Here is a 20,236-nt window from a genome sequence, read left to right as displayed (position 1 = left end):
AAACAACCATAGGAGACCATAATTCAGGACTTCTTCCATCTGTATGAATATCTGAGCCACTTGCCTGGAAAGTCATACACCCTAACCTTCCTTGCCCAGTGCGTCTTGTATTTGTCCCTTGTCCAGGGATGGAAAAAGGATGTCCTAACACCACACCAGCTCCTACCTGCACTACCTCACAGATAGGATTTCTGGTGTTCTCATCAGTGTGCTAGAAGCAATTTCCAGATTTTTGAATGCTGGTGCCTGTACAGACTCAGCAGCTTTCCAAGTGAGAGCAATGGGGATGCAATGGGTGTACTGATGATCACAAGCAACTGTGAATGAAGCAATATAGAGAGGACCCAGTAGGGCTTATCTGTTTCAATCCCTCTAGATTAAAGTAAACTTTGGCTTTAGTTGGCTACTTCTGTAGGCTCCTGCTCTAGTTCTGTTTTTTAAAAGTTATTGAAAAGAAGCAATTAATGAAAGCTTATTTCAAATCACAGAATCATAGAAAAACTTAATTTTGAAAGGGATCTTTGGAGGGCATCTAGTCTGGTGGGATTTTATTGCCTCAAGGGGACTTTACTCACCATAAGGGGATTTAGACGACCTGAGGCAACATTAACCATCCTGAAATCTGTTGGAAGGCAACATAGCAGCATACAAGCAACCAAGGAGAACTGTAGAGGGCACCAGGAACAATATTTTGATACAGGTTTTATACAAGCTGACTATAGGAGGTGCTCAGCTAGATCTGTGATTCATGAATAAAGAAACAGTCTGGGATATGACAGTCAATGGCAGCCTTGACTGCAGGGACCATGACATGGTCAACTTTAAGATACTGAGGGAAAAGAGAAAAGCAAGTACCATAACATAGACCTTGCATGTCATGAGAGCAGTCTTCAGCTCACTCAGGGCAGGAAAGAGTCTGAGATCCAGAGCTCTGCCCATTTCTCAGCCCTTAGTCAGGAGATTGGTAGTAATTCAGAGAATCCAGCTGAGGACATGCTGGGCTGAAGTTTCCTGTAAACAGCTTGGGTTTAGCCTCCAGAATATCATTCCCTGTGTCTTGGGTACCATGCCATGAATCACAGCTATCTGCTGCTCCCCTGCAGTCCCAAGTAACCCCTCTGAACAGCTCATGGCATCTGCTACCTTTGCCCCAGCACAAAACTTACCATGGCAGGCATGTTCTCCCATACTTCATAGACCCAGCTTTCCTGCACCCATAAGCAAATCTCCCACTGCCACCACTTGCTTCCTCCTGACCTTATAGATCACCTCTGCTGCAGGAGCTCCCTTGGCATCAGAGGATGGTGCACTGTCATTTGGACCTCAGCTAAGAGATGGCTCAAGGCAGGCCTTCCTCCACCCAGGGCTCTGCTCTGGACAGAAGTGAAACTCCCATAGGAAGCTCTGCTTTGATGGGGACAACCAACCCAAGCTTCTTGAGTTAAGAGGAACCACTGAGGCTTTTTTACCTAGCACAGTCTTTTCTTAGCCTCAGCAGTACCTCTTTTGTTTTGCAGTAATTCAATTTACCTGAATGTGCATATCACTCAAGGCGTTCCACTGTGCAAGAGTCTGCCCTATGGTTCCTCTGGCAGAAATGCAGAGACAAAGATGGAACCAATTTCAAAAGAAGTGTTTTAACAGTCTCAGATAAAGCTTTGGAAAAGCCAGTCAGGATAGAATAGTCTAGTAGGCATGGGATAGACATAGCCCCCAGTTTTCTCAATCTAAATAGTCCATGTGCAGAAGCACATGTGATCAGCCTCCTAATTGGTGGTCCTCTCTCATGTCTCCTTACTAATTGGAGGATTCAGGATGTGCCTCTTCTGTTTAGTCCAGGTGTTATCAAAATATACAACCACCTTTTGCAGCTAGCAAGTGGCAGGCTTCTGCTTGAGAGCTCAACAGTTCAGTTTCTGGCATTCACTACCCCCCTCCCCCCCCCCCCCCTCCCACACACATACACAATTATCTGCTGCCTGTTAGCATCCAGAATTTAAGCTACTTTTTCATCTACAACAGATATGAAGTGAGAAGAACTGGGAGGAAATTTTTGTTTTTGTAAGTGTCTGGGAGCAACATCTTAGGAATGCTCTGCAGAAGGATTTAACAACATAGTCTGGAGGTAGCAAATGGACTTATAAGGAAATTATCTCCTGACGCCTTTAACAATATTCCTTTTGTATGTGCAAATGATCATTTTAAAGAGGCTTAATCATGGCCAGTTTTCACTGGATTTTCACACGGATGACAAATTTGTATTTCTGATCACAATCCAGATGTAGTTGTACCTTTTCCAAGTCATTGGACCACTGGAGATTTTGTATGGGAACCTTAAATTCAGTTGTTTTTATTTTATTCTTTTGCATGGGGTAGAAAAGCAGTGCACATTTGTCCAGCAATAACTTCCAAGCACTACTGAAATATTTTTCTGAAACATTGCAAGAATATTCATCATAAGAAGAAACAAGAAGAGTCAAAACAACTCAAATTATTTAAGGAAAATGCAAGCAAATACAAAGAAGTTTTTAAAGATAGGTTCTTAGGGAACTGTCTTTACAGGTAACACTGTTATCTCTGCCCAAAAGATAGAGAAACCAGACATAAAGGTGTGCAGAAAAATTCAAACTGCTCATTTCACTTGCATTCCATTATGCCATTTCTTCAATCGTTGTTATTACTTCTTCAGTTTCATGCTTTATTAATTGATTCTCATGTTCTGTCTAATAAAGGAAGAATAAAACATTTCATTAGTTTAATGCATGAGATTAGCCACTAGTTACAATTTATGACCTACCTGTTATTCAGACAGTGGCTATTTATTTTATAGAAGTTGCCGTGGGACCCTGTCAGTGAGAGCACTGAAGTAGATCTTCCCAGGTCTTTCCTTCATGGTGAGCTCCCCAAAGAGAAACAAAATACTTTTCTACTCCAAAGCCAGAAAATTAATCTTTCTAAATATGGAGAAGTCAAAGTGACTAAGGAACAGAAATTAAAAGGTTTTATAAAGGCTCTCCAGTGGTCCACCGTGTACTTGCACGCATGTTCTTGTTTCCAGACATGGATGTAATCAACTCAAAGACTTTCTGAATTGCAGAAAACTTTGCCACAGTGCCCTCTAAACCTGCAGGTCTCCACTGTTACCTGCGATTGTCTGTCCATCTCTTCCTTGTTCTTCTCATTAAGAACAACTGTCTGAAGCTCTCTGCATAAGCTAGAATCCCCCAATTCTGTGCTGTGACTCTCTTGCTTACTGCACCCTAGAAACTATACAGGTCTCAACATCTGCTATGACACAAGTATTTTTGGTTAGCAGTAGATTTTTCTGCCCCTTCTCTCCCCCACAGCTGACCAACAGTCTTGATGTGCTTTATCATTGTGCTGAGAAACTTAGGCACAGCACTGTTCTAGTCATGACTTATGGCTTATAGGGAGAACAGGGTGAAACTGTGTACTTCCCCAATGCACCAGGTACCCCAAATGCTTCAGAACATAAAAAGAAAAATAAAAGAATTATTTGCATGTGGACTTCCTCTTTCAGTACCCCATTTACAGGAAAAAGAGAGAAAATTACTCCTCGCTTCTGAGCATCTCTCTGGCACTTAGGTCATATCTTTCAGGCTGCAATGGATCCTCATTTATAACAAATTTCCTGCAAATGGAAAGAAAACATACCTGGAAATGCATAAGAGAGATCTCATGGAATGGGTCTTTTGGCTGTGGTACTGGAGCAGATGTTGCTTTCAAACAAGTTCTACAGCAACAAAAAGGGGTGGTGAAGACAAGACTGAGTATGCAGACATATCAACACTGATTATGTTATGGTACTCTTGAGGTATTATTTTCTTCCCCCAAGACTGAAGTAATGAAAGAATAACTAAGAATTACATGGGTGAGCACAATGGTATCAGTTCATTATTCAGAATTTGGACTATAACTTCTTTAACGAATTGTTAAAGAATCGTAGTAAATCACTTTATTTCTGTCTCTGAACGGGGAATATCCGCAAAACAAAGAAACAATTTTATGTGCCATCCATCTACATTACAGCGTCTGAAGGTGGGAGAGGGGCATGAGTGTAAGGCCTTCTCCCACCACTGGAGGGAGTTGTGTTACACTGGGAATTAGAACTATAGAGCCCACATGAGGAACATCCAGCAGGTCATGTCTCGTGCTATAGTTCAGTGTCAGGTTTTCCCCTCTCTTCTCCTTGTAATAGGTATCAGAACTTTTCTTGGTTGGGGGGAGGAAAGTTGTTGGGTTTTTTTTATTCAGGCACAGAATAAAAATTTTCCCCAAGAAATAAGGCTTACATTATGCAGAGAAAAAATATGAGACTTGCTGTTATCACTGATAGCAGAAATAGCATATATCCTGAAGTAGATGTAGGATGTTCTCTTCCTGAAAGACAAGCAGTCATCAAAGTGCTCATTAGTATCACAGAATAGAAATGACCACACAGCTGTGTGAAACATCTGCTTTGATAAATGATAGTATCAAACACCAATATGAAGTGGCTTCTTCCTCAGCTTAGCTCCCCATTGCCTTGTAAGGTGTGAAGAAACAGGATGGTTGGCAATACATGGACTGTCTACAGTAACCTGAGACATTGCAAAGCTTTTTGCAAGGAACTGAGGCCTTTAGAGCACTTCAAAATGCAAGGTGACAAATCATAACAGTGGAAAAGACAAGTTTATAAAGACAGAAGTAGAAATGGGAGAAGAAAAAGTGCTGGCAATAGAGACCTGAAGAAGATCTGTTTTATTCACTGGCTATCTCCTTGCAATAAGCACCTGCTGTCATACCAGAGTGCTTGGAGGCTTCCCTAGCATGAGAATGGGTGCAAATTCTTTCCTCTTTTTCATCCTGTCACATGGGAATAACATGTGAACATCATTTAAATGCGTTTCTATATGTAAATATGAAGCAATAAATGAGGCAGACAAGTAATAATTGAGAGAAAACTAGGCCAAGAAAATGATTTTCATTCTTACCAAACTCAACAGGTGTACTCCATTCCCCCCAGTTTGTGCTCACTAAACAACCATTGTCAGTTGCTCTGATTTTGACGCTGTACCTTTTTTCTGCATTGAAGTTTTGAAATATGTAGGATCTTCCTGTGATGTTTCTCTTCTAAATACAAAACAACTGGACTTAGAGCTTTTCCTTCACTAGAGGTGCAGATGATGATAATGTGTAAGGTTTATTTATTGATGCAAACTATTGCAGAAGAAAGTTTGCACATACTTCTGTGAACAGACTAGAGTCAAACAACAAACAAAATTTTTATCCCTTAATAAATCAGTTTCTTCCATCGTAACCCTTTTTGTTTGAATGCCTTTGTTATTGGTGATGTGAAGATGAAATTTACTGTATGCTTCCCAGGCTCCTTAGCTTCCGCTTAAACACTGTGACTTTGGAAAAAAAAATCAAAAGTTTATTTTCAGTCTACAAGTAGTTTGTTCTACTAGAAATTAATTCTTTAGAGATTTGATATTTCTGCACCCATGGATGTATTCAAAATTGAAGTATAATAGCCAGATTATACTGAAGGAAAAAATTTGGTATATATTGAAATTATTCTCAGAAGAATATTGAGCCTTCTTGAAAACTTGATTTTTTTTTCTTCTGCTTTATGATAACTTAATCTTTTAGATGTTTTTTTCCTGCCTCCCTCATCTCAGCTCATTCCAAGGACATTCCACATTTTGTGTGTCTAAGTGAAATGTGGAATTACAATCCGTATGTGTGTGTGTGCGTGTGCGTGTGTGTGTGTGTGTGTGTGTGTATGTAGGAGGAGGTAAGACATACAATGGACCATAAAACGGAAGGCTTTGTGACATGCATAGGAGTAATATAAAGTTCTACCTGTGTAGGTATTTTTTTTTCCATGTTTTATAAAACATGTTTTATAAATAACAGGTTAAAATATTTTGTGCTTAGGAAACTTTTAGATAAAAAGCATATATGGAACTGATAGATTAAAACCAAAACAATTTGGTTTGAAGATGCTCTTATATAGGTGAACTTTCAACCCAGCACAAACATTAGATTAATATGCTAAAGAAGACTTACTGTTTTAGATGTGTCTTTGGTGCTTTTCTCAGGATCAGCCTAGCAACAAAAGAAAACTTTAATTTTTATGATTATTCATTGTGTTACTATATAAAGAGGGTTCCTGCCTTCTGAGTATTTGATTTTCAGAAAAAAATGTTCATTTAGTATTTTAAACACCTTCTTTTTAAGACTATGAAGTAAGCTGTTCTTCCAGGTTTTTCCTCACCACTGGTGCTCTGAAATAAGGTATTCTTTAAATTTGATGGTAAAACTGAGAATCAAAAAAATAAACAAACAAAAAAGGCTCAGAATGCCCAGAAATGAAAATTGTATGTTTTGCTCACGCAAAACAAAGAGTCTGAAAAAACATACTAGTAAATGGAGACAATTATTTTCCATCAAAACTTTTGTTTGTGTAGCTTTTTCATTCTGATGGCTATAGTACTACTGCCCATATTCATCCAGCTCTTTAAAATACCTACAATTACTGAATTGTATCATAACAACCATGAGTTAAGGCCTGAAAAATCTGGTTATTCTGCTTCAATAACCTGACAGAACATTTATTTTTATTGGAAAACACGGATCCACTTTAATTTTTTTTTAAAAGGACACCAAGCTTTTAAAAAAATTCAGCGAATGGATGCAGCATTACTGCCATTTTACATCTGCTCATAATGGAGCACTGAACTTTTTCATGCAATCAATATTGGACTTCGACATATCTACCAAATAAGGATTGCTAAAATAGCTGCAATGCAAATTCAAGACACTCCCGACTGTGTGTAAGGCACAGACCTACTTCAGCTAAATCTAAGAATTTGATCAGCTACAAATGTTGAGGCAACTAAGTAGTTAGCTGGATCTGGGAGGATGCTTGCTTATGAAGAAGCAGCACACAAAAGGATCACAGAGTTTCAGCTAACAGTAAATCAGGAAGCGCCAAAAAAGCAGTATTTGGCACTGGCTGTAGTACAAGTACTTAAATGATGCCTTCAGCATTATCTGTTTAATCAGTCTGCTTTCCTACTTCGCATTGTTCACTTTTTCTTCCTCTAATGCTCTGCAAATGAGTTTAACGTCATACAGTTCTTGTCTTTAAACCAGCAGGACTGTTGCCTGAGTGCAACATTTAGATAAGCTATCTACATTTAAAGTTAACCATTTGGGCAATTTTGAACTTGAACGCTTGCACTGATGCAAGCATCCTAGTTATACCCTGAATTCACTATCCATTTCACTTTACTGTGCATCTGTCCATCAACCTCCACACAAAACAACCCCCAGAAGACCAAATGAGAGTGTCGTCTATTTTATGGGGGAGGGGAGGGGAGGGGAGTCTGGGGGTAGGAAAGGGAGTCATACCCAATGTCGTGCCTAGATACATCATGTCCAGGTCTTGATTTATCCCTCTCCCCTTGCTCTTTGGTAGTCATAGTAACTAAATACTGCTTCAGCAATGCCTCACTGGTATCAGTAGGATTATAAACTGAGGCAACGGCAGACGAAGGCAAGGTTGGATACACAAATGCCAGATGGAGATATCTAAAAGCTCTTGCAGCAAATCCTAATTTACAGATGCTCATTACAGAATCAGTGGAAGCACTGCTGTTCGCACACTATTGAAGGCCCCCCAAAACATCTGAATAAATCAGCCAGCAAGGAATGAGGAAAGCTTCGGATCTTATTTAGTAATACTATAAACATGATTGAGCAGTACTGACAATTACAACAAGTAGGAACAAATGCAAAGTGAGGTTGACTGTCTGCAAAAGACATGATGAAACCCCTGACTGGATAGAGTTAGTTCTGCGTAACACCTAAGAGCTTATAAAATGTGACAGATGGGTTATGAGAATGCAGAGAGGAAAACTACAGGAAAGAAGATCCTGACCTAACGTCATCAAAAACGGTACCATGAATAAGACACTATACTAGTGTCAGAGTCCAGTACTCTCTGACCAGGTTCTTTTAGATATTCCACACACGGAGAGTGCAATGTTTAATATAAAAGTTTACTTTGAAGATATTTGATGTTACACGGGATTTTTGATTTAGCAGAGCTTTTGTCACAGGTCGTCCTCTCCTTGCAGCCTGTTGAAATAAGTCATAACTCCCAGAGTGTCCTAGTCTTTCATGTAACCATTTACCTAGCCATTCTGCCTCAGAATTTTGTAATACATTTATTCTAGCCAAATGATCAGCCATCTCATTCCACTTTGCCTCAGGTTTTTTAGGTTTTTGGTGGGCAGATACATGTCCTATGGATATGTTTTTAGATTGAGCTATATCATAAATCTTTTCCTACTGTGTTTTTCCTCATACATCTCTACCATTTACTTGCCAATTGTTTTTCACCCAGTTCCCTAGCCACTGGGTGGCACCGGCCCATACAGCATATGAGTTCTGCCAACTGGGCCGAGCCGTTCATTTCGTCTGTGAAAACTTTTCTGGTCTCTAGTGATAGAGCTGCGGCTTTGTCTCTCCCTTGTTTCCCTATGCGCCGGGCGCTCCGGTCTGTGAACCAGATGCCAGAGAGCGGCGGCGGGTATCGGGGAGGAGGGAGGATGGGAGCACTCCGCAGGCATCCCAATTTGCTCTACGCTCTCCGGTAATCTCCGATAATCTCCGATAATCTGTTTTCTTTTCTGTTCGTCCTATCACTTGTCACCCGATGATGTACACACAAAGCCCATCGCTGCACTGTAGTCTTTTGTCCTACCCCTAGGAGTAAAGATTTGCCAGTTATATTTTGTTTTAAAATAGGAATAGGCACACACAATTTGATTTCCCTTTCCTGAGTTAATGGCTCGGTAGTTAACAGCCCTTCATATGCCGCTAATAGCGCTTTCTCGAAAGGAGTGTAGATCCCTTGAGAGCCTTGCCACGATTTAGAGCCAAAGGTAATAGGGTAATCCTTTTTTACCTTGCACATCTTGTTGCCATAATCCCCATTGATATCCCTTATCACCTATGCCTATATGCAGCATAAATGGGTGTGTAGGGTGGATCCGCCCCATAGACTGGTAAGTAACAATTTATCTTTTAAAGCATTTAAAGCTTCATGACGTTTTTGTTTCCAGTTCCATATCTCGTTTTTCTTCAGTAAATCATACAGAGGTCTCGCCAGAGTACTGAATCCAGGAAAGTGTGATGTTCAAAACCCGAAAGTTCCTAAAAAAGCCGGCAATTCTTTTTTTTTATCAGAAGGTGCCGGAATATTTTGTATCTCTATTAATATAGATTCTGGCACAGTTTTCCATCCTCCTATCCATCGAGTACCTAAAAATATAACCTCTTGACTTGGTCCTTGCTGTTTTTAGTTGGGAATGCTAATATTTAATTCTTGTAAATGCTAGACAATAGCGTCCATACTTTGGCAGACTTTCCTCATCTGGTCCTCTGATTAGAATATCATCTATATATTGTAAAATCGTTACTTTAGGTGGGAGGATGACTGATTCTAGTTCTTTAGCTAAAATAGCATGGGCAAGGGTGGGGCTATGTTTAAAACCTTGGGGCAGGCGATTAAAGGTGCATTGTATGCCACCCCAAGTAAAAACAAATTTTGGTTTGTCTTCCTCGTGTATTGGGCTTATAAAGAACATATCTTTTATATCTAACACTCCCATCCACTGAAAAGCACGTTCATTTATTTTATTAACTATATCTACTATGCTAGAAACAGTGGCTGTTAAAGGCCAGCTGCTTTATTTAAAGTCCTATAGTCAATAGTCAGGTGCCGTGCCCTGTCTGTTTTTTTAACAGGCCACGTTGGGCTGTTATATGGTGAATGTTTTTTGTCTGTAATACCTCGTTGCTCTAATTGTTTGACTAATTTTGTCACAGGTTTTATGGCAGGAGCAGGTAGCTTATACTGAGGAATGTTAACTGGTTCGCTGTTAGGCAGTAGTGGGGCTATTTGTAGGAGATTCATAGGCTTAATCATATGGAGATTAGTTTTTCCTGTAACTGGAGGACTACCAATTTCCCCTTTACCCCAGCTATCTATCCAAGACTCTCCTTTCAGAATATTCATTCCCCAAATATTCATTATGCCCAATAACAACAGGGGTCCTACGGTACATCCGTTGGACAATATTAATTTAGCCCGTACAACTGGATAGGTGTTAATCGCACCATTAACGCCTACTACTGAAACTGCTTGTTCCTTTAAAGGAGCTTTACCTGCATAGGTACACTGATCTATCATTGAAACCTGCGCTCCTGTATCAGTCAAAAATGTTGTGATATATTTATCATTTAACATTTCCAGACTCTGGTTCCGTGTAGCTGCCTTGGCGGCTGCGACCCGCAGAGCGGAGCCGAGCCGGCTCCCCTATTCTTTTGAATCGCTTTGTTCATTAACTAGGTCTGATAGCTGTGCTTGAGTTTCTCCTGCCAATTGTTTTAGCACTGCAATTGGAAGACCATGCGGTTGCCGCCTCGTTAACCCTTTATCTAAGCATTTTCGCCAGACAGGACTACCTTCCTCAGACACATCGTCTGCAGAATTTTTGGCTTTAGTATTTCTTGATCAGAATTGAAAGCGAGCGATGCTGTTGCTGGGTTTAACCATTTGTATGGTCCTAGTCTTTACCTTAGAGCCTGATGTTTCATATAAGGGTAAAGCAGAGAGCATCTGTTGCAGAACCGTCTGCCACTGAGTATCTGCATTTATTCCTATCATTGTAGAAAGAGCAAGTGGTTTTAGCGCTGCTGTTGCTCCTTTAACTACAGGATGCATACTCCCCTGAGTGGCATGGGATTGCCAAGGGTTAATATTTGGGGGTTGCTCGTTCTGATCTAGAGGCTCTGGTCTATCCAGCATTTCCAAAATAGCAGATTTTAGCATGGCAGTTTGTAACTCCTGAGTGCTCTCCTCCAACCATTTACTCTTCCCACCCCTCTTGCTGGCAGGGAGCCGCCTGGCCCAGGGCACAGAACAGCCCCACAGCGAGTCAGCTTGCTGCAGTGTAGGGGTTTGTAGAAGAATCCCTGGTCCTAATGTCACCGAAAAAGGCAACACTAATACTAAACTTTGAACCTCATCCATGGAGAGGGTAACTTGATTTGCTCCTTTTCGCTGTATACGGGCCATGCATTCTAGGGGCACATCTCCGGCTTTAGCCGAAAATTTAGTTTGGAAATCAGTTAACTCCAAGGAAGTAAAACCTCTCTCAGTTGTCTGAGGGAGTGCATCTGGTGTTTGCTCAATTTTTATCACGGGAGCAACTACTTTCACATTATTTCCTGCTCCCATGTCATCTGAATCATCATTGTGAGGAGGATCAGGAGAATCAGGATCAAACCATATATCTCCTGACCACTCATTGTCCTCAGTATACATTGCAGCCATTACTTTAACAGGGTCTATTTGAGTAGATTGCAGTAAGTGATCCCTATGTATGTGGGCATTGGTTATGATATGGAACTGCAATTTTGATTCGAAGAACCTATTCTGATTTTCTAGCTGTGTACATCTTGTTTTATACATCATGTTATCTTTTATAACTTCTTCTTTCTCTCTTTCTAGCATATTATTCTTACATAGCTTCTTTTCTAATTTTTCCAGTACTGCTCTCAAGCAACTTCCTAAAAAACAGCAAAGGCCTGCTTTTCCCTTTCCTTTCTTCAGTGTTTCAAATTCATCCCAAATATCACTGGGATCAGTATAATATTATTCTACCCACGAAAAATCCCAGATAGGATTTTTCCATCCCTCTTTTTCAAATTTATCAGCTAATATTTTCCAGCCTTTGTTGCTATTCATAATGGTTTCTACCCTCTTTAATGGTAGCGGTCCCATCTGCAGCCGGTCTTACTGTTTTGGTGACATTATCACTACCCTTCCCACTCAGCACGAGTCGCTTCTGTCAGGCTCTTATTTGCGACTGTAACCTTAAATTAGGAATCCCAATATTGCTGAAATGTTAGCAGTACTATAGAAATAGTCTCTGTTATATGCTCACCATCACTGTGCTGGGCATCCCCAATTGCCAGGACGGGATATGTGAGTTGAAGCCAGCTCAAGCCTGTTGCTCTCTTCGAAATTTCTTTGTTAGTTGTTCAGGTTTTATACTCTTTGTTTGGCTCAGCCACATATATACTTCCCTCCTATGCTGGTCTGGCTAACTCAGGGAGACATTCACACTACTTTGATAAACTTAGGAAGACATGTTTACATCTGGTCCAATTAATGGCTATGGCTGCCTATCTACAACAAAGGTCATCCTCTGGTCCCTTTGTGTTGAGATAAAGTCAGTTCTCTATGCAACATCAAGGATTAACGAGCCGCATCCTACACTGTTCCTGAACTTCATGGGGCACCTCGCCCTCTGAGCCTTCTCCCGTCCTAGGGGTTATTGGTCAGTCACAACTAGAACCCAAACTATCTTATAGGGACACAAAATCTGTTCATATCTTGTTTAACCGTAGCTTTGATTTTTCGTAGTAGACTTAGAGTTTGTTGACATATCTTATAATTGTCCATAATAATGTCACCAGGTGATATAATCAATCTACTTATTTGTGCTAGCTATTCACCTTCAGCATGGGGAATCCCTTGCCCAGCTTCTTTGAAGACCAGCTGCTGAGTGGGCTGAAAGCATTTCCTCAGTCAACTGACCCTATTTGTGGGTAGCAGCAGTCCTCAGCTCAGATGCAAGAAGACTACTACATATCAAAAAGAAGAGGCCACTTAAGAAGGGGAAGAGAGAACAGGGTATTGGTTGTATGCTAAATATGTGTGTGGAAATGCAAGCATATAGAATAATACTAAGAGTCATAGAAGAAATTCTTCTTACCGTGTTTTCTATGACAATTTCATATTTGAAGCAAGCATCCCTTTTAACATGACTTGTGCGAGGTGGTTGCCACTGAATTTCACAACTATACGAAACTCCAGTACAGTTCACAGCGACATTTAAAGGAGCGGTGAGCTTTTCTGCAATAATATAATCAGGAAAACAATTGGATAAAAATCAATTCTCTTCACTTTGGCTTGATAAAATACAGGTGGATGTTCAAGCAACTGGTCTAGAAAGGTATGCTGCGGCTTTACCAGAATTATCAGATTCACCCCATATTTTGATACAGAACTTCCTGATTTAATACTCCGATGAGGAGTCTGGAGTATCTGAAGTAACAGTAGGTAAAATTTTAAAAAACAAAAAGTTTTTTTTAAACTTTTATTGAATTTGGCAATGTAATGTGTGCAGAGGTTTTTGATACTATATTCATATTAAACAGAATCAATTTAGTTCTATATTTCTTACTAGCAACATGCTTTAATTGACAAGTATTGGGGGTTTTTGCTTGCAGTTTTAAGGCACTTGATACTTTTGTATTCTGTGCAGGAACAGAATTATGAGATAAAAGTATAAGCCCAACATCAGGATAGTCTCTCTGAGGCATCCTTAGTGAATTAATCCCCAAAGTTGACATCTTTCTTTTAGAAAACAAATATTTCACTGAAATATTCACAATCTATGATTTCACATTGTCTCTGCATTCATTGTTTGCATTCACTCTTATAATTTTGACTTTTCAGACATCAAGGCTGGGAAAAAAGAAAAAAACCATCCTGAGGATCAGTATGTTACAAACGTGTGCTCTTTTTCTAGGGCTAAATTCTTCATTCCCTTAGTATAAAACTGGAAATAATATTTAAAAAAAAAAAATCCTTACCAATTTTGTACAAAGCAATCTTGTTCTCATAGGACTCAATGGTTTGTCCATTTCTAGATGCATTTACCAGGAAATGAGCCATCTCATTTTCAATTGTCACATTTTGGAATCTACATCCTGTATGTTTTCCACAATTATCTTTGATGTAATTCTGGCATCCCATGAAATCTTCTGTCCTTTATATAACAAAGTGCCTCAGTTAAATATGGACAATGTGACATATCAGATCAGAATTCAGAATTCCCTGGAGTCAAGCAGACCTGCTTACCTTGAGCTCTTCCAGTACAGAAAATATTGGGTATCTCCTGGAGCGGTGCTGCCTACATGCCAAGTGCAATTCATGAAGGAAACATTATAAATCACACAGATGAAATTTTCAATAGCTGTCCCATTCATGCCTGCAAATGGAAGAATGTCACAGGTCTACTCTATGAAAAACTGTGTAACTGCTCAAAGCCAGGAGATCACTGCATGCACATTTAGTTGTTTTAGGCATGCGATTAGTAAATCCGACGCATACTGTTCGTGTCTAGCAATGAGATACTTTCTTTAAAACTGTAATAATTTTATCTGTGTTCAGCTGTGAGAAATATCTGCTATTGTTTCAGATGCTGAAGATATGTCTAGGATTTAATCAGCTAGACTAAGGCTCAGGCACAATGATATAGTGGAAACTAATAACAAAGATGTTATCTTTTGTCCTTTGTCCAGCCCCCTACTTTATTTAAGACTCTGACTACAGTGAAATATAAATTCTACAACTATGAGCAAGGCAAGCTATACCTCCTGTGTTTGTGTTAAGTGCTCTGACCTTTGGTTGATTTATAAAGGACTAGACATTTAAAATAAGATGTCCACCACTTTCTTTTGTGTAAGATGCAGGTGATTACAGCCTAATCCTCAGACTGCTTCCTGGAGCTAGCTCCTACAGAAGTGTCACATTTTTGATGGGAGAATGGCAGACTTCTGGGTCTGACTGATCTTGAATGTGGGACAGTTGCTAATCTGTTCAATACTGAGGCATTTTGGATTTGCACAAAGGCAGAATCATTGTCAAAGAGATGTATTTTGGATGTCTGTACACTGATCATCTAAACCTATTTTTAATATCACCTGGAACTGAGCAAAGTTTTCATGAGAAGCTTCTCCCATAATCTCCCATTATTTCAATGAAAGACTGAAATTTTTCTCCTTCTGTTTTATGCTTGAGAACTACCTATATTGTTCTAGTGACTTCTTACTCCCAATTTTTTGTTTTGTTTTAGCAATTCCTCTTTAATAACACAATCTTCATCACTTTTCTATCATTATTTCCTTAAAAAAGAGGTAGGACCATACTGTCATGATCCTTTTTTTGTCAGCTATGATGCAAAGAACAGTTTAGTTTCACTGTAGTACACTTTTCCTTTTCAAGTGCATCCTACGTTCTTTCATAATGAAATGTATATACAAGTGTACTAATATACTCACAAGCATCCTTTGCCTCATATATGAATAACTTATTTTTCCATATTTTAATATCTTTAGTTATATTTGAAATTTTTCTTGACATTCTTTATATCTTTTCATGAGAGAAGTACTTAACTGAGTGAGATTGATGCTATGATTGTAATTTTACCCCACCATATAACGACTCAGTATTTTAAGCAATTTCCCAGGTACAGGGAAACCTAGGTTTGTTTTTTTTTCCTAATCCAACTTCAATTACCTTAATCTCTCGTGTGGATGTTAGAAACTGTGTAGGAACCATAGCTGCAGAAAAAACATCAAAGAAAATAAAGTTTGTCTCTGCAACCTTGTGGTAGTCAGGATTATTAATGAGAAAGAACTGGATGTCATATCTGGGCTTTGAACACAAGAGAATTTTTACTCGTTATTCAGTAACTCTTGAATAAAATATGCATAAACAGCTCTAGTCTTTTGGACACAATGGACCAGATAATTTGAAAAGGATTATAAATAACATCCTTGCTATTGGAAGCAAATAAAAAAGAAATCCAAATTACTTTAACCTAACTCTGAAGAAGCCATCAGATTGTGGGGTAGAGTTTTTCTTACCTATCCTTACATAGGTGCTATATAGATGTGTCTATAACTAAGCCACTAACTCAACACTGCTTTTATAGTGACTGGAAAGAAACAGGTACTTAAGACACAATTTAGTCAGTCTAGTCTGGAATAAGATGGATGAAGTCTTAGTAAAATTTATTTGCTGCACCACTGAAAAGATAGCTCAAGGTGACTAGCCCAGAGGCGTCTATCTACAACAGTTATCTGCTTTGTTCAGATGAATCCGGGAGGATTCATTCCTTCCCCCTCTCACATCATCTGCAATTCACATGTAAGTCACTGACATCTCAGTTTGATCTCTTGCAGAGTTATGAAATATTAAACAGAAATGCCACCAGTATTCTTTGCTCATTGAAAATTGCAAATTTATTTTTGAAAATACTTTTTTCTTTTTTCCTTCCTTCCTTCCTTTCTTCCTTTTCTTTTTAACCTGTGTTACTATCATATGTTTCTCCTCTTCAGAAAAATAATTGCAATTGAAGAACAGTATTTCACCCCCCCCAGTGGTGGGAAAATCTTTCTTTCACATCTCAAGTAATTCCGGTGAAGCCTGTTGATCAAACTCTTAAGGAAACATAAAGTATTTCTATGTGAAGCTGTTTCCTTTCTGCATCATAGTTTATAATCATATCATGAAAATTTGCTACTGCTAGACTCCATGTTAAAGCACAAGCCACCTTCAAGTACCTCTCAGAATATGCTGAATCCTGAAACACATCCACATGTGACACAAGAGATGGTCATATTAGGTATTTAGAAATATCATGCTGCAATGACTATTCTCATCCAGACTGATTACAATGTTGATTAGATAAGAATAACATCTGGTTGATAACCTGATGAATATAAATAGCACATGACCATGCAGCTTTTGAGTACTCTTGATACTGTTATGGTTTTTTAACCAACGGAAAGGAAGCTTTGCTTTCAATACTGTAATGCAGGTTTTGACTTAACTAGATGAATACACAGAGGAAAAATGCTACTATTTGGATGAGACCAGTAATACTGGAAATATGGCCACACTTTTCATATTTCAATATTTTTATATACTTATTTCAGACCGTAGACAAAATATGTTAATATGCCATCAAAATTTTGCCTAGTATTCATCAAACAGAGACAAAACTATGCACTTGTAGGTAGTGTCTGTCCATCTCAGAGTTATTTTAATAACAAAAACTAGCACAAATAATAAAACACACTATTTCTTTGCCTAGTTTATTTGAAGTAAAAGTCAAACAGCAATAAACAAAGACAAAAATAAACATACCTCCTCCTTGAAAGCCCATTTCCCTGTCGTGGTCACAGTAATAAGGCACAGAAAGGACAGAAGCCTTGAATTTGCCTTAGCATATTTTTGTGTGCTTTGACAATGTGCTTTCATTATTAAGTTCTTTTAAATCACTTGTGCAACAGGATATAAAATCCCGCCTACGTCTTACTCATTTCCTTATCCTGTACTTCTGTAACATAAGGGGGAAAAGCACAGTCACAGCCATTGTTTTTCTAAGCAAGGATAGAGTGACATGCTCTTTATCACTTCATTCACATAACTTGTACTCATTCATTTCACAGGTGCTTTGTAAAGGCTACTGTATAGGGCAAAACCTCAGAGGTAGGAGAATATATGAGCCTAATTTATGGCTCAGATATATGTCAGGTACCATTGTTTCAAGTCCCTCCATTGTCCCAGGAAGGTGTGCAGTCCCCCTTTCCCTGTGACTGCAGACTCTGAACATCCTCTGTCCAAATGCATTCATTAACGTGATCTCAGCCCTGAACTAACACAACAGGTTGTCCACTACCAGGCATGGGGGTCTGCTCCTGCCCAGGTTGGCATGCTCTGAGGTGAGTAGCCCAAGGCTTATGTGCCATCTCAATTGCTTTATACACTGAAGAATGGGGCTGGGTCCTTTGCCCAGCAAAGCAGCTTGCATGAACTGGTGAAACATAGCAACTGCTTTTTCACATATCCCATATGCTCACAGTCTGATTATAGACCCCTCTGCCTTTCTCACCTTTAAAACATTTGAAAAGGGAAATCAAGTCACTAATGTAAATTACAGCCTTTAAATCTGATCAGCTATATCTCTGAGTGCACCAAACTTACTATGGATACCTGTTATATCTCTGTGGAAGAGCGGCAAATCAGTTCAGACCTGTCCTTCTCTTTGCCTGTATCTTGTATAGCTTGATTCTGATCTGCCTTTGTTTTTGTTGCTTTTCTGGGCAGAGGAGGAATTAAGGGTTTCTCAAAAAAGATGTTTCCTCTTCTTCAGGTCTCAATTCCTCAATTTTATTCATTGTATAGACAACAGGGTACTAGCTTGATGTTGAGATACATAATTTCAGGAGCTGCAGAAGCAAGATCTTTTGTTCTCTTTCTCACTTCTATCACAGAGACTTCCATAAAACCAGAGTGAGTTATGTTTTTGGGACAGATTTACATCAGTGAGCCTGAAACCTAGTTTTCAATATTATATATAAAGCCTGCCCAGCCAGATGACAATAATGCTGTGAAAAGCTGGAAGCTAAACAATTGACCCTTAGATGCATCGATGAGGTTCATAGAATGAAATAGGTCTTCTGTGGAAAGGATGTAATTAAAGACTGTATCACAATGAATATGTATACAGCCCTAAAATAAATAGGGCTGTATAAGCAAATATAAATGAGGCTGGATGAATGTCTTGTACTTCCACAAATTTACTTTTTATTCAAATGGGTAATTTCTAAAGTATTGACAATTCTAATATGCAATCACATGGTACATGGATAGTTACTTTTGTGGTATGGCAAACTACTGTAACTCAATTACAGCTGTAGGTGTAGCTTTTTCAAAGGAAGATTTGTAAAATGTTTGTGATATGGACATGTCTGCTCATGCATTTAATGCTGCTTCCTCTTCATAAAATCATTTGGGATGACATGAGAACATTTAAGTGTTTTTTGTCAAAAAAGTATGTACTGAGTAAAGAGCAAGCAGTATTTTTCCTTCATTGTCAGAGTAATAAGGGGTTTATTCACCTTTAACCTCCTTGCAGTAATTCAGGTATGGGTTTAGGTAGAAGTGAGGCAGAATGTGAGATGGATAGGTAATCTAATGGTTTCTGGCATCAGTATCCTGTAAAAATATTAGTGATTTGTGACATATCTGAGCAGTGGATCTAGTGAAACTTCACTGATCTCATCTACTTAAAGCTGCTCATACTATGATTTCAACTCTTTGTGAATGTAGGAACTGCTCTTCCAGCATCTGCTGACCTCACATGAAAGAGAAAGAAAAGAACAGAGAATATGAAGACCCCCTTAGTCCACCTCAACTACTTACCAGTTAAAGCATGTCAGGTATGAAGAAAATAAGCCTCTTGTGAAACTCTAGGTCTGTGCCTCCATTGTAATGCAAATACAAGTGATAGGCATAGGTGTGAAGTGAAACTACAGCAGAAGTCTCATAAACTTGTAAGATTCCATCTCATAGTAAGTCAGCAAAAGTCAATAGTGTTTTCATGCCTGTTCTGCATTTGCTTCATATATCTATTCTTTCTTGTTCAGGGGGAATTTTGCATGTTAAACAGAATCACAGAATCACAGAATGGTCGAGGTTGGAAGGAACCTCAGGAGATCATCTAGTCCAAACCCCCTGCTCAAGAAGGGTCACCTAGAGCATGTTGAACAGGGTCACGTCCAGGCGGGTTTTGAATATCTCCAGAGAAGGAGACTCCACAACCTCTCTGGGCAACCTGTGCCAGTGCTCTGTCACCCTCACAGTGAAGAAGTTTTTCCTCATGTTCAGATGGAACTGCCTGTGTTTCAGTTTGTGCCCGTTGCCTCGCGTCCTGTCGCTGGGCACCACTGAAAAGAGTCTGGTCCCATCCTCTTGACACCCTCCCTTCAGATATTTGTACACGTTGATAAGATCCCCTCTCAGGCTTCTCTTCTCCAGGCTAAACAGGCCCAGCTCTCTCAGCCTTTCCTCATAAGAGAGATGTTCCAGTCCCCTAATCATCTTTGAAGCCCTTCACTGGACTTGCTCCAGTAGCGCCACATCCCTCTTGTACTGGGGAGCCCAGAACTGGGCACGGTACTCCAGATGTGGCCTCTCCTGGGCTGAGGAGAGGGGGAGAATCACCTCCCTCAGCCTGCTGGCACTCTTCCTGATGCACCCCAGGATACCATTGGCCTTCTTGGCCACAAGGGCACATTGCTGCCTCATGCTTAACTTGGTGTCCACCAGCACTCCCAGGTCCTCCTCCACAGAGCTGCTCTCCAGCAGGTCAACCCCCAGCCTGTACTGGTGCATGGGGTTATTCCTCCCTAGGTGCAGGACCCTGCGCTTGCCTTTGTTGAACTTCAGGAGGTTCCTCTCTGCTCATCTCTCCAGCCTCTCCAGGTCTCTCTGAATGGCAGCACAGCC

At 39.7% G+C, this 20,236-nt stretch overlaps 1 protein-coding gene across 2 annotated transcripts; it reads right to left on the bottom strand.

The window, feature by feature from the left end:
- Positions 1–2,349: 2,349 nt before the first annotated feature.
- LOC106490896 (granulocyte-macrophage colony-stimulating factor receptor subunit alpha-like) lies at positions 2,350–17,192 on the bottom strand. 2 transcript variants are annotated; one of them, XM_013950417.2, is made up of 9 exons: positions 17,090–17,192; positions 14,015–14,144; positions 13,747–13,922; positions 12,864–13,003; positions 6,076–6,114; positions 4,995–5,133; positions 4,314–4,401; positions 3,676–3,754; positions 2,350–2,723 (listed from the first exon to the last, which is right to left on the bottom strand). In XM_013950417.2, exons 1-9 carry the CDS (start codon positions 17,106–17,108, stop codon positions 2,652–2,654), a joined length of 882 nt encoding a protein of 293 aa, XP_013805871.1. In that variant the 5' UTR covers positions 17,109–17,192; the 3' UTR covers positions 2,350–2,651. The 2 variants fall into 2 exon arrangements, with proteins under 2 accessions (XP_013805871.1, XP_067145822.1); XM_067289721.1 differs by having other exon boundaries at positions 4,995–5,130.
- Positions 17,193–20,236: the final 3,044 nt, after the last annotated feature.

This window comes from Apteryx mantelli, chromosome 1 (assembly GCF_036417845.1).
Source record: "Apteryx mantelli isolate bAptMan1 chromosome 1, bAptMan1.hap1, whole genome shotgun sequence".
NCBI lineage: Eukaryota > Metazoa > Chordata > Aves > Apterygiformes > Apterygidae > Apteryx > Apteryx mantelli.
This window is presented reverse-complemented; position numbering and strand designations above follow the sequence as displayed.